Source organism: Malaya genurostris, chromosome 2 (genome assembly GCF_030247185.1).
Source record: "Malaya genurostris strain Urasoe2022 chromosome 2, Malgen_1.1, whole genome shotgun sequence".
Classification (NCBI taxonomy): domain Eukaryota; kingdom Metazoa; phylum Arthropoda; class Insecta; order Diptera; family Culicidae; genus Malaya; species Malaya genurostris.
The window spans coordinates 39,758,851-39,774,274 of NC_080571.1; the positions used below are offsets into that span (position 1 = coordinate 39,758,851).

Sequence of the window (15,424 nt, forward strand, 5' to 3'; positions counted from 1 at the left end):
TTGTGCATAAAAATTGTTTTGATCGTTTGTCCAATACCAAAATACTATTTTTAGAGTTTTAGGTTATTTACTAAAATTTTTAAAATTTTCAGTGAAATCCAAGCTTCAGTTTTTTTTTGTAAATTTTGTTTATAATAAATTTCCAACGAAAATAATAAAAAAATATATGTCATAGAATTCAAAAGTTTTGATTTGATTTTGTTTGCAAAATTTTGCCAATAATAGAAATTCGCTATATTTGTACCAAATTTCTTGAGCTTCTTTGAATGGATATATAATTTTGGTCATCAATACATTGTTTCTGGTAATGATTCCAATATTTTGAATCAAAAAAATGTACATGTCATCGCTTTAGTTTTTGAGTTATATACAAACATGTAAAAAAAATGAAAAATTCATATATATTTATAAATTCATCGATTTTTTAATGTTTTCTTTTGATTGTGCAGGAATGGTAGTTGAGCGAAAATTGTAGCTGGTATCACTAGCAATCGAATGATGTGAAAAAATATATAGGCCATCGCTTTGAATTTCGAGATATTTACGATCATTGTAAAAAGTCTCATCTTTGCTTATGTCATTTATCTACAGTTTTCATTATAACTTTGGGTAGATAACCCTATTTTTCATTTTTTTCAGTGTATTTTTTTTCTGGAAGTAGTACCTTTCCAATGGTGAACAAATTTTAAAGATCGGTTGACTAACAACAAAGTTATGACTCGGTAAAGTTGAAGTATTCAATATTTTCTATGCGACGTTTACGCCAAAGGAAAGAAAATTGGAAAGCAGATAGGGCATATTGGACGTGTAAAAAAACTTGGAACGGGAAAAATCAAATTTTCATTAGTTTTCCAGCTGCGCTATGACAGCTCAAAGTTACCGTTCCAACTTTTTTTGAGGCTTGGTATTTGGAGTGTTAACGATGCGATAAATGTAATAATGGATTCAAAATCAATCGAATCAATCTTTTTGGAAATAAATTAATTCAAATTGCGAAAATTTTATGTTCGACTGTAGTTTTCTTGTTTATTATCTTTTGAATAAATGATGTGTTAGACACTTTGAACACTAATTTAAATGAGTTAAAAAATAACATCCTTCTCAGATTTTTCATCAAACGTTCCTTATTTGATGACCTTTTTATGACCTTTCAGAAACCATATACGATTAGTTTTTATAGAACAGGCATCTGTTGAATATTGATGTGAGAAGGTTGAATGGTTTTTTATGAAAACAATCATAACTTTTGAATAGTAACTTATATTGAAAAACTTAGTTGGGAAAAATTATTCGCAATATATACTATTTTCTCTTAAAACTGCTCACAAAATAATTAGGACGAACAAAGTGATTTTTAAGAGCCACCTGTAAAGTGCAATTATTTTTAAATTCAATAAAAAAAGTTAGAGTCCATATTTCAATCCAAACATGGACCACTCTAAAAACTATTTACATAAAAAGATGCGCAAGTTGATTACAAACAGCTCTTTGTGAAGACACCAACTAAAAAAAAAATAATAGTGAAAATATGTTTGTCTCGCTAATTTCCCGTTTCGGACCACTGTGGATTGTTTTAAGCATACTTAGGAATATGATAGGTTTCTGTTATAAACTTTATTACTCATCTCCCATATAAAATTTCCAGCTGCTGAATTTGCTCTTAAAAATCTATAAAATCATAATTGTTGTGAAAAGATTATTCATTCTCCAGTGAATGTGATAGAAAATAGAAGCACAGACACTAAAAGGAGCTGTCATCGGTCAAAGAAAAATACTATTTGAATGTTGTTGATTTCCCATGCTATTTTCTCGGGTTCGTCGTCTGAAAATTGAGGTCTTTTACTTTTCACTAAACGTTCACTTTACTCTTCGCACTGTCACTTGGTCACATGTCACACTTCATTCGATCACGACACTTCTACAGATCATCCAGTTTTTTCCGCTGCTCGACGACATTCGGCTCTTGGCTGCAGGCCGGGACAAGTGCAATTTGACATTGTAAAATTCAGCAAACAGGCACAAGTCACGTCCTACATTCGGAGCCCTTTCCACTTTTGTGTTTTCTCATTTTCTCGTTGTTGCCTTTCTTCAAATGCAACCACAAATGGATCCGATCTGGGTGGCAGCTCGCTGCAAAAGTGACAAATCAGTCTGGCTAACGAGTGTCTGTTAATGGATTACGTTTACTGAAGCTTTTTTAATTACATTCGACATGCAGCTGCCTTGCGGATGGTTAATTCGGTATTAATTTCAGTGTTACTTTATTTTAATTAAATTAAGTCGCTAATGAACGGGCACATGAGCGTGTTAGTTTGTTATTATATTTCGATTATTTCCTGCAACATCATCAAACCGATTATCCTTCCGAATGTATGTTTCATGCCAAACTCGGTTTTGCTCGGTTCGGTGGCGAAGAACAATTTTTGGGGTAGAAAAATCGCACCGAAAGAAAACACGAAACAACAGTTAGGTTAATTCCTTTTTTTCCTTTTACTCACCGCAAGTTTGGCAGAAACACACACACACAAAATAAAATCGTCCAGAAACAGCACCTTGATGTGAAACACAGTCATCATCAGGAAGAGGGCAACCGGCAAACCGCAAAAACCAGAATAAAGTCCTACCAGATCCTACCACCGCTGCGATGACGCTACCAATGAAAAACGTGGCAGCAGCAGCAACAGCAGTAACAGAGAAGCACTCTTGCTTGAAAGACAAAAGGTGTACATCTTGCACATGTTGGCTCGGTATTTTTTTCGTACAGGTGAGCCGCGGGAACTGGAGGCAACGTTCCCCGAAGAGATGCAATTTTTCCTCCTGCACTGCTCAAAGACGACGGGAACTTCAGGCCGCAGGGTGTTTGAAGGGTATGAAGAACATGAACTTCCTGTCGCCTGAACCGGCCATCCTATTTGGCAGCTGCCGCTTTTGAGAACAAATTTGGTTGGTACAAACTAAGTTTACATTCATTTTGCGATACTAATTAATCGTACCGACAGCTTGAAGTTTTTCGCGATACACGTTGCTACCGTCAAACAGTGGACCGGTTCGGAAATCTGCGGTGACTTTGATGAAGAAAATTTTGGTCAAGCAAATTTTGACATATGTGTTCTGAATGACATAGAAGATTAGACTGTCAAATTCAAAAATGCAATAGGAAATATTCTTTGTTTTTCTTGCATGGGAATCTTTCATTTTGAATTTAGACCACCTTCTGTCCCACTGTGCGGCTTGGTCAGTTTGGGAACAATCGCACATCGAGCGAGATATGTGTCAGATGATACAAAACCAAAGCACCTCGTTGACCGGAACGGAAACCAACCAGTCAATTGTGGCCCATCAAGGGTAATTTTTTTAAATTCAGTTCGCAAGGTCCGTGTGGCTCGTTTTTTTTTTTGTTTTTTGGTATAAATTATTATCATCCTCTCTGTCGATCTGTAGGCTGCTTGTTGCAATGGACGGACTTTATAGGTAACTATTGGGGATCGGTTTGCGGTGAAACAGAAGAAGCACAATCAGCATGTGCCATCGAGCGTAGGCTCCTGTCACGGCAACAGCAATGGAATTAATCAGTAGCAATTGGCTGCAGCTCAGAAACTCTTAGAGAAGTAGTTTGGAAGGTTTAAATAACCGAATTTAGGTGAAGTTTGGCACCAGTTTGCTTGTATTTTTTTCTATTTTGCCTTAGACTCATCAGTGCAAATCAGTTCAACTACCGAGACGTAAAGACAATTATGTACAATTAATGCAAATTAGTGCCTAATTTTACCCGAATCTGGATAACTTTTAACCAACTTTAGAATAAAATTAGTAACTAAAATCTGTGGACAGACCAAGCCGAATTCTAACTGGTTTGCACGGATAAGTCAAAGATGAAAATAAATTAAACACAAAATTAAGCACATTTTGCACAAACTTCCTGTGTTGTGTTACCAAACCTTAAACACGAAAATCGAAGGACGGATAGCTAGCCTACTCCGTTTTTCAACGAAGACGCTAGGTTTCAGTGCTTAAAAAAGCATACCAGAGGCTCTAGGTTGTTACTAGCGATTCATATAGAGCTGCTTCACAATAATTAGTCGAAGACGAAACTTAAAGCAAACAATAGAAAAGTAGTGTTGCTATCACTCATTCAGGCCCATTTTGTTCGTTGACAAATGTTGTTTGAGAGAAGCTATATCTCTTGCCGTATTCTACTGAATGACAAATATTTTCCTGTTTCACCGAAGATGCTGTTTCTGGCTGAACTTCGTTCATTGATCGCGACCCAAACAAATACTATCGATAATATGTTAATTTTGGTTATCTACAAGCTACTTTTATGTACAAAATACACGAGATTATCTCAAAGAGGGCTCCGAATGTTTTATTTTGTTTTTTTTTTCGTTTTTTTTAATCTTTTTACTTGAATGTATCAAATCTTAAGATATTCTTTCCGTAGACGCTGGCGGATTGTAAATCACAAAAATTCCTTCAACCGATTTCACGGGTAAAAATTCCCGAACGCTTCGGATAACTCGGCCGCAATTATTCATCTTTGAGCTTCCTTCGCCTACCGAAAATGGCAGGCGGTTCCCACGAAATCCGGGCCCTGAAGGCGCCTGCGTTCAATCAATGAAGAAGGATGGACGGATTTCGGTTGCGGCAAGTCTCAAAGACAGACGAAAGAGACAGAAAAAATTTATACCGAGGATCATTTTCAGACAATCTGTTTCTAGGGCAGCTCTAGAAGGACCATAAATTTTCGCGTTTGAGATTTTGCAAGCAAAAATGCGATCGTTTGCACGGTCGGACACACACAGCACTGAAAAAAAAGCAACTGGATGTGGTTGGAAATTGCGTTGATCGGATTTTATATTTGCCTCAAATAACTCATCAGACAGTCAATCGCCGAACGAAACTTTACGGAGGCAAACTTTCGAGGGAAGAAGCTTCCAGACAAGCAACCATTTCGTTAGTGATGATACACAAATTGAGATCACATGATTCGTGTCTTTGTGTGTTCCCGTTAAATCACAACCCTTTTGTGACATTTATGACGTTTATGCGATTTAAAAAGATGTTGTATGTAACTTTTTTTTCGATTTATTTAAGTTTTTTATGCGATACCATGATTAGAATTAGCTCCTTTTTAGACAAAGCAAGCGGTTCAGAGTTGGTTTGTTGGATATTTTTGCTACTGTCGGCGTCGCTTGGAACCAAACCAAATACTTACTACTGTCAAATCGTTTGTTTGTAGCCAGTTTCGAACCTAGTTTCAAAACCATCGAACTTAACTTCGAGTCAGTTTCAAATCTGGTAAGTGCCAACCCAACTCAGTTTTGTGAAAATTGGTCTTGTTTTTGGATGAATTATTTATAACAGTTTTAAAATTTGAAACTCATTTTCTATTTAGGGCATATTCAGGAGTGTTCTAGGTCTAGATGCATAATTTATGTCAGTTTTAAAATTTATATCTAGAAATTATAACAAAATAAACTGGCAGCCCCAGCAGCGTTTTATCTGTGTTTCAAATATAGAAAAAAATAGAACTGCAGCGTATACCAATTTTAAATTTGACAGTAGAACTGTTCGAATTAATAAAACTAAAACGGCTTGCTGGGGATACGTTTGTTTCAGTTTTAGTTATATTATAGACCACCCATATGAATCTTGCATCTACTGAATTTGCTCTTAAGCGATTTAGAGCAAATTCAGCAGCTGCAAGATTCATATGAGTGGTCTATAATATAACTAAAACTGAAACAAACGTATCCCCAGCAAGCCGTTTTAGTTTTATTAATTCGAACAGTTCTACTGTCAAATTTAAAATTGGTATACGCTGCAGTTCTATTTTTTTCTATATTTGAAACACAGATAAAACGCTGCTGGGGCTGCCAGTTTATTTTGTTATAAATTCTAGATTTAAATTTTAAAACTGACATAAATTATGCATCTAGAACTAGAACACTCCTGAACATGCCCTTACAGGCTAACTCGACCTTTTTGCTCATGTCGGCTGCGCTTGATGGAATACCCAATCTAGTTGTCACACTAACTGATATGAAACCAAAGATAAACTCAAGATTACAATGTCCCATACAATCCATCGAAAAATATCGGACCAGTAATCGTGAACCAGTGAACCTAGTAATAGTGTAATTTTGTTGACCCTTCGTAAATAAGCGTCGATAAGCATTTGAAAATGACGGTAAAATTCCATAGCAACAATACAAGTTTGGAAAGAAGTAAACATACCGCACAAAATATGTTGTAACATCCATTCACTTTTATGCATCGTAAGATAAGAATATTGCAAATTGAACAGATTCTTAGCAATAATTCTTATTGATTTTTGTTTTCCTGTTTCAAAACCACTCGATATGCAGCAAAATACTACGATTTCTATCATATTGCAATTTAAAATTAATTCTACATAAACAAAAAATGTCATAGCTACGACGCATGTAGCGATTCGACGCTTGTTGTTTTGTTTTAAATAAGAATTGTACTGCAACAGACGGTGAACCGATTTCATCGAGGGGTCCTATTTGAATGGTATATGAAAAATCATAGAGTATTCCATCTTGAGTTTATCTTTGATGAAACCGTTTGTTTGAAGCAGAGATGCCAGGTCTGCAGATTTGTCTGTAATCTACAGATTCCTTATATAGTGCTGCAGACATTTTTTGTTGCAAACTTTTAAAAATCGCGTTTTGCGCCGACTTTCGTCAAAATTTATAGACTTTTGAAATGGCCTTTTTTGTTTTTTTTTTTGCTCGCCAAACCAGTTTTTGTGTTCAATGCTTTATAGAGAAATGAATCCCGCAGACATCTTTTCGTATTTACGGACTTTTACAACCCTATCTAAAAATATTTGAAATTTTTACCTGGTAGCTCTGGTTTGATGACAGTTTCAATGCCATTGAACTGAAGTTCGTGTCAGTTTCCAAGCGGACTCTTATACCTAAGCTAAGTGTAAATTTAACTCAGTTTCTTGTAAATTGTTTGGTTTGATGAAACTACCCTGTGTTAGTCCCAGGCTTCTCCAACATTAACGATTTAGCAGAGTATGTTCGAAGCGAACCAAACTCAGTTTCGTGAAAATCGTTTGTTTAATGAAACTATCCGGGGTGAGTTTCTGGTTTTTCAAGCGAAAATGAAATACATTTCGCATTTCAACTACTGACACATGTTTCCAGGTTGACAGCAGAAAAGGTAGCAAAATTCTCAAAAAATAACATCGAGAAAAACGTACGTCGTTCAACAATGTATTGGAACTTTTTACAGGGATCTTTCTCTTTGACTGAAAGTGTAGAAAGAGTTTGCACAGAAGAAATTTTTACTAAAGGATCTGAAATTTGATTTTTTATTTCAGTGTCGGAAAATAACAATCGCAGTGTCAAGAACAACTATGCTTTCGAGCAGGGTTATTTTTGACAACGACTGTCAAATTCTAGCTAAAAGTAAAAAACATTCTCCAAATGGTCCAAAGACTAAAAGACTCGATAGAGTTAAATATATTGTTTTAAATATGAATCAGCATGTACAAGATCCAATTCGAAACGTGAGTGCTTATCGCACAAGCTGTTGAAAACATTCGACGAGGACGTAATTTGAATGACTGTTGATTCTCACGTACGATCAGTAGTGCAAGTAATAAAATAAAGGGTGATTTTTTGCTAGTATCTGTTTGGCAACACTGCTTTCGACAGATCACGCGTTAATCGTGTCTTGTGTCATTGTCAAACTTGTTCAGTTTAGTCCACTATTTAATCATGAATCGTCGTTCGGCCTATGATTTAATCATGAATGGGCACTGGCAAAGTTGGAAGAAGATCCACTTTTTAATCAGAAAATTGTGTTCAGCGGCGAAGTTCATAACTGTTTCGGGATGCATTGATAGCTCTTGCAATGCTTCTGGCTGGTATCCACTCCAGACGCAGCAATTTCACTTGTTGACGTATCCATTCAACCAGAAATGAGCTTTGTCGCTGAACACAATTTTTCGTTAAAAAAGTGGATCTACTTCCAACTTTGCCAGTGCACATTCATGATTAAATCATAGACCAAAAGACGATTCATGATTAAATTGTAGACCAAACTGAACAAGTTGCTAAAAAGATACCAGTGAAAAAAATCACTCTTTATAAATACGAGCCCCAACAGTCATTTTCGATTCTCGGTCAAGCATTGGTTGAATATTGATACTGCACGGTATTCGATTTTCACTGGAAACCGAAAATGACTGAAAGGGTAAGTGAAAGAAAGAACACAAATTTTGAAACTACTATTCCGATTTTGTCGTTGACTGGACATGGATTCCGTCCTCAAAATTTACATACGGAACTGAGAGTGACATTTATTTTTCGTCATTTTCGTCTATTTGGAGTCATTGAAAATGACTTTTATTGGCGTTGAGCAAACTGAAAAATGTAAAACTGAACTTTCGTGTGATTTTTTTTCACGTATGTTCTGGAAGATGAGAAGCGGGCTTGAATCATTTCAAACGTTCCAAATTTCAAACTATGGAAATCGGGTTCGTCATCCAACGCCAAGATAAACTCAAGATACACTCTTACTAGCCACTACCTAATTTTGGGTCGAAACCTACCTAAAATCAACTAAAGTGCATCTTCGCATTTTGTCGTGAATACGACTTACTTTTCTATGGGGCTCCTTTTCAAATTTTACCCTCTGAGAGAGTGATAAGTTTTTGATCGTGAATATTTCTTGTTGTATCTAACGTATCAACATAATTTTTGCAGCATGCCATCGATAATATGATCATCAATTTCTGAAAACATTTGCAGTTGTATGACATAATCACAAATAATCCAAAATTAAAGATTTCTGAAATGTTCGGTATCAACGAGTATCAAAGAGCCCCCGGCGAACGACCGAAAAGATTAAAGCCGGGGTAAAATAAACGATAAATAAAATAGCATCAAAGAAGAAAACTAATGACACCTGGGTACTTTGCAAATCGTAGATAGAAATCATCAGTTTAGTGCAAATCTAGAATATTTTGATTAGTACTTTTCACAACACAACAGAAAGTGGACAATGGTGGGAAATATTATACAAAATCAGCCCTTTTTGTGGCTGCAAATGCTAAAGAACTATAAAGATTGCTTCTTTGTAAATAGGATATGAAAATCATCAATTTTGTACAAAACTAGAATAATTTGATTAGCTTTGTACACTTTTCGCAGTGCAAAATTCGCACAAAACGAGTGCAAATAAAGCCAGTATTTGAATGCTTCGCATTCGAGAAAAATGCTCTCAAAAGTGCCTAATATTGCAGAGAATTCCATAATTTGACCCTTCTGAATACCATAAATGAATCCTGTACACCATTTTGATGGTTTAATTAGTTATTATAATGTTTATTTTGATGGTTCCTTTCACTGAAATATGACAATCCAAGAAGAAATAATCGACATCGAAATTCTGTATTTTGCTATTATTTTTTGTGAGAACTCTCATTTGTTTCGCGTAATTTAATTGTGAATAAATCAATCTTTAGTGTAGATGCGCCGTTACAATTTTGGAAGCGAAGCAGTTAAAGGTGCAAAATTCACACAATCATCTTATGCGAAAGATTATAATTTTTATTCGTATTCACGTCCTCCAGTTATGTCTGTGACATTACTCACCCGCCCTTTGAGGTAACGAGTGATGACCTCAATGTTTAGATAAATGTACACTGATAAAAATTTGCGCGATCGATGCATATGTAAATAGCACTTCTATTTAATATGCTTTTTCATTTCAATACAAAACCAAAGAGATATGTTTTAAAATTTAATGTACAAGTTCACTAAGATTCAAGATTCGTGAAAAATACACTTAGCTTTGATGTGTCTTTCCTTTGGATGTGATGTGTTTTGCTGTTGAATCGTTTTGCTGCATGTGTTGAACACTTCATTTTCTAGTGGAAATGAGTGCAGTACAAATGTATGTGCAAAACACTTGATTCGGCCAACCGTATTTCAATTGAAATCTATATGTGTTTCAATTGAAAACAATGTGACATTCATATGAAATTCATATAGAATATAGAAATAACGATATATCTTTTGTTTTGATGTGCTTTTCAGATAAACGTCGCATGATTCCCACTAAATATCAACAGTTTTTTCACTTGTTTTGCACATGATGCTAGCGTGCAAATTATGTTCAGTGTAAGATTGCCCAATGTGTTGTTACGGGAACTTTGGCAATGTTCGCTACCTACTTTTCACGATCAAGTCAAAGTTTGAGTAAACACCGACTCAATTTTGGGTAGCTCATAGAAGAGCTCGACAATGGATGATTTCTTCTAAAAAAACTCGATTTTCAGTGTAAAGTGATTTCTCATGTACCATTTGAATAGGACCCCTCTCCGCATAGCGTTTTGGCTACCTGGGCAGCCATGGCCGCCAGACCGCTACCAAAATTGATTCAGTGACGGTTGTCAAATCCAATTTGACAAAACAAAGTCGCCTGTATCTAAGTTAGCCGAGCGTTTTCATCTTCTCACCTTCGCTGCAAATGTCACAGATTTCAATGTGGAAAAATCCTGGTGGATACGATTGTATCGTTTGAGTTGTATATCTGGCAGCGGTAAGGCAGTCGGTCACCAGAATGTCTGCCAGCCATATTTTTCCAGCGTTTAGTCAGCGATCTGGCAGCCATGCGTATGCGGGTCGATGAGCTCGGTTCACTGTCAGTTTCAGTCTTTTGAACAGAGATGCCAGGTCTGCAGATTTGTCTGTTAATCTGCAGATTTGGGGTATAGTGCTGCAGACATTTTTTGTTGTGCAGACTTTTGCAGACTTTTAAAATTCTCGCAGACTTTCGTCTATATCTACAGACTTTTGAAATTTCCGCGACCTTTTTTTTTTGCTCGCCAAGTCAGTTTTGCGTGTCATACTTTATAGAGAAATTGCTGCCAGCAAGACGTATTTGCTGACTGCAGATTTTTTTTCAGATTCACAGACCCTGTCTGCAGATATTTGAAATTTTTACCTGGCATCTCTGATTTTGAAGCAAAACAACAAGCGTCTAATCGCAACATGCATCGTGACTATGACAACGCTTGTTTATGTTGGAAAATATGACTATAACTTGATGTAGTATGAACGATATTGAGCAATTTTGTTGCACGAAGCATTGAAGGAAGAAATTATTATGTGCTGAAGGTAAACAGATGTGTGCTTCTTTTCTAGTTTTTCTTGTTTCAATGGCATTTGTCGGAGCTAGTCGACGCTTATTAACGAAAGGTCAATACTAAGCAGTTCACAATTACTGGCCCCAAATTTTTCAATGGATCGTATGGGACATTGTAACATTGAGTTTATCTTTGATCCAACTGTATTGTAGTATACTCTGTGATCTTGATGAGATCTAAAAAATACTTCTGCTTACCTGTCAAATTAGACAAATAAAAACAAGAAGAGGCAGAATATTTTATTGACGTGTGCGTGTTTCATTGGCAGCTTCAACCAGAGAGAATAATTTGAAAATTGCTCATCCGAGCCCCGTTACTGACCGTACATCGCACATGGATAAAAAAGTAAGTAGTGAGCAAATTAACTTTCCAAAACGGGTAATCCGTTGTGGTGTGATGGCACGTGTCGATTGGAATTCAAAAATCCGCTTTTTGAACTTTTCTACGATTGCATTCCATTATTAAGGGTTAATTTGAAGTTAAATTAGTTAGTTGGCCGGGCACTACTGATCCGATCGATCCGATAGATTAGCAGAGCTACGGATCTTGGCCACCCAAAACGGTCGGCTTGTTGACCTGGAAGAAAACACGTCAATTGATCTTCGAAGCGGTGGTGATTCATTCATTTACTGGTCGGCACTTTTACTGGAACACTGTCTGATGATTGGTTCGTTGGATGGTTGGTAATTTCTTTGAAGCATCACCGATCACTCCTGCCGCATGGCTTTCGGCTACTAACCGATTCTGGATACGAAGCCTATGCAAATTAGTTCCACTCTGGTAAAATGCCGTGGCCCGTTGGCGTCTATGTGCTTCAATTACCGCAATATTTAACGCTTTCCGTCGCGGTTAGCGGGAAAATGGTGTTATTTTTTCTGTTTTTTTTTTTGTTGCTTTCGTGTAAGAAATCCCGAAAGCATCACCGGGGTGAGGCTTTTGTCGATCCCATATCTGTACCATCGCGGTGCTGCTTTCTAACCTAGCGCTCAGTGCAACTTGCTTAGTTTGTTGCAGAAGCAAAAAAAAAATAAGCAAAATTAAATCCATCCTTGCAGCGGAATACGATCGCTTAGAACGCCAATCCGCAAGAAATCGTGATGAATCATTAAGGTGTTATTGTACAGAAATGCGTTTAATTCCACCATTGCCACCGCAAAACCGTGCAGGTTAGCAATATTCAGCGGCTATCGTTTTTTTATTTTTTCATTCTGCTGACTTCTGCCAGCCGTCCAACCCGAGTCCAATCTATAAACAACAAAAGCCTGCGATAATTTCAGCCCCGTCATGACTGTGCTCCACTTCGGAGATGGTTGTTATTACCCCGATCCAGGAAGAACCTTTCGAAATCACCACCAAGCCTTCGCCTTCGTCGGAGGAGTGGAAATAGGATTCCGTTAGTTTGGAATTTTTACGATCATAATACAGCGCACACAGTTCTCCGCAGAGACTCATGTCTCAAGTCTCGCGCGCGATCCCGGTCGGTCGGTCGGTGGAGTTGGTGCTTTCTATAGCATTTGTTTATTTTATTCCCCCGCTTGGCAACACCCCCGCGACACGTTGCATCCCCAGCACTGGCCAAGCCCCAGTCTATATTTTCATCTTCGCTTCCTGCTAAACAATTTTACGTTCGCTCGCTCAGCAGCACAACTTGCTGATCTGCTTCTATTTCCATCCATCCCTGGGCCTTCCTTTGCCGTGCCCTGCCTCCGTCCGTCCGACCGAAGGGGGAAACCGGAGATCTGGGCAACCATGGCCCGTCCAGAGACGTGGCACAATTCAATATGATGAAGTGTATCGTTTTTATTATGGACAGCCTTCGCTCGCGGCACACTAACGGTGAACGAAATTGACTAATTAGCGGGTCTCCCCTTTTATTTGCGCCCCCACCGAAAAAAAAGAAAAAGAAACAACCCGGGAAATCTCCCGAGCCGGCCATATGCGTATTCGAGTGCGTGTGGGTGCGAGCGTGGTCACCACTCGAACCACTCAGTAGGCTGTGTGATTGAGTAAAAATGGCTGTGTTTATTGACGATCTTCAGCAAAAATGCTCACAAAGACGTGCCCCGATAATAAACGTCCAAGAACTGCGTAAAGTTTCTGCACCTCTGCCAGACCAATGCAGCTGCACCACGTTATGGCATTAGATTCCCTCCCGTGCGTACCGATCATCAACCATCGGGGGTTTCTTCTAATAGGTTTAATTTGCGATCTTGCCGCAGGGCACCCGCACTGTACTGGGCTGGAGCCCACTTTCAAATTTCGAAACCATTTCGCAGAAGTCGAATCGGTTTCCACGAACAGCTCGGACTGCGAATGCAGAGATCGAGAAAGGATATAGCTTTTACGCGTCTAATTAAAACTGAACTCAACTCGGAGCGGTTTCCAGCCAGTAAATGACCTTTTGGCCGTCTTTGATAACGGACTGAAGCCTTCCTGTGGGTACCTGAAATCATTAAGTGGGGTTCTGGGGGAATGTTAACACGTCGGTTAAGTCGGGTTTAGTCGGGTTTAGTCGGTCAGTCGGTACGATACTCGAAGCTGTACATGCATGCAAGCCACGTTAGTCGGTTAATGCTTGTTAGAGACTCGTTCTGCTGTTCTGCAGCTGAAGGGCGCTGGGACTGCTTTCAGACTGTCACTGCTAATTACTGCCCCTTCGATGGGTTGCCTTACCTGGGAACCGAACCACTACCTGATGTTTGCCAGCGCAAAAATCATGACCGTCGGTTTGGAGGAGCTAAGCGAGCGGGTGGGGAAAACAGCTTGGTAACACGATATTCTACTAACCTCCAAGGCTTACCGTAGCGGTAACCCGAGGCAGCAGCTGAGAGATCCTTTTTCCCAGTAAAGAATCTGCCGGTATCAGCAGCTTGAAATTGGACCTTTAAAGTAACGCTATATACAATTTTTGTGTTGGTCCATTTCATTCTTTATTGGAAGAAAAAAATCTGTCAGTTTTTGCTATTTCCCGCACCGCTTCGGTTAGCTCCGAACCGCGCGTGATTCTGTTCCGAAGCTGAACTAAGATCCGGCGATGATCCAGTGCTAAATTTAACGGACGCAGCTGTAACGAGAGTGAGTTCGCTTGCACTTACGTGTTCAACCGGTGACCCGGATACCTACCACTGCCATTCGGATCATTCATTGACGACTGATGACTCATCATCCCGGAAGGACACTGCGAGCTGGACGGTTGCTGTGATGAGTGTGACATACTGGCCATCGATTGCTGTGACAACGATGGTGGCGCCAACGATGTGACGGTGTGCGAAGGTTGCTGGGCCAGGCCGGACACATGATGCAGCGACGAATGGTGAGCCTCCAGTGGAACCGGTTGCAGCGTTATGAGCGATGCCGGTGGCAGTTGATGGGCAACGTGAGCCGCCGGTTTTCCGTATGACGGATGCATCACCAGATTATTGTTTTCGTTGAGATGATGCCCGGCTACCACCGGATAGCTCATGCTGTAGCTGGTCGATGTTGCGGTGTAGGATCCACTCATGCCTACCGTGTTGAGCAGATGTTGCTGTTCCGACTGGGAAACCGTTTGCTGGTGCTGGGACGAAGGATGCTGGTGCTGGTTGCTTGGTAACATGTTGACCGATTGTGGGGAAGTTGGGGAAGTGTTGCTTATTCTAGGTGTGCTATAACTTAATATTTGGTTGAGTTGACAGCCTGTAGCTTGCTTCAAAAAAAAAAAATGATTGCAGCGGTGTAAGTACGATTGCGGTGCGCTTATATCTAGCTAGTACGAATTATGTTGATATTGCTCGATGAAAGAGTATCGTTCAAACTTATGCGATGAATTAGTTGATGAATATCTGGAAGAGAAGAGAAAAGAAAAGAAACAACCGGTCAAACACTTATCTTAGACGGTTTGGGAAAAATTAATTGAAGCAAATTAAGCAGGATTAATATAATCACTAGCAGATCTGTCTATCTCACGTTACTATCCACACATTAATCTTCAGGTTGTTTCGCAGATTGCGTAATGTAGTTAATAGCCCACAATGATCATCATTACCTAACAACAGTAGAAACTCTCTAGGGTGGCAATGGGTGTCGGATCGGCTTAACTATATAACTGTAATACGAGCAATAACCACAACAAGACATGCAATTAACTCAACAAAAGTCATTCAACGTTTTTTACGTTTTTAGTTGTGTTCTAAAAGATTGTCAGGATATGTGCAAGCAAAGGCAAGAATATCATACAATTACAGCTCTGCA

At 38.7% G+C, this 15,424-nt stretch overlaps 2 protein-coding genes across 2 annotated transcripts in view; one reads left to right on the forward strand and one right to left on the reverse strand.

The window, feature by feature from the left end:
* LOC131430720 (sex-regulated protein janus-A-like) overlaps positions 1 to 15,424 on the forward strand; it is a 428,138-nt gene that overhangs the window by 262,479 nt on the left and 150,235 nt on the right. The gene's annotated exons all lie outside the window — the stretch shown is intronic.
* On the reverse strand, positions 2,046 to 14,939 carry LOC131430724 (uncharacterized). The gene is made up of 2 exons (XM_058595916.1): positions 14,318 to 14,939; positions 2,046 to 14,258 (listed from the first exon to the last, which is right to left on the reverse strand). Exons 1-2 carry the CDS (start codon positions 14,787 to 14,789, stop codon positions 14,146 to 14,148), a joined length of 585 nt encoding a protein of 194 aa, XP_058451899.1. The 5' UTR covers positions 14,790 to 14,939; the 3' UTR covers positions 2,046 to 14,145.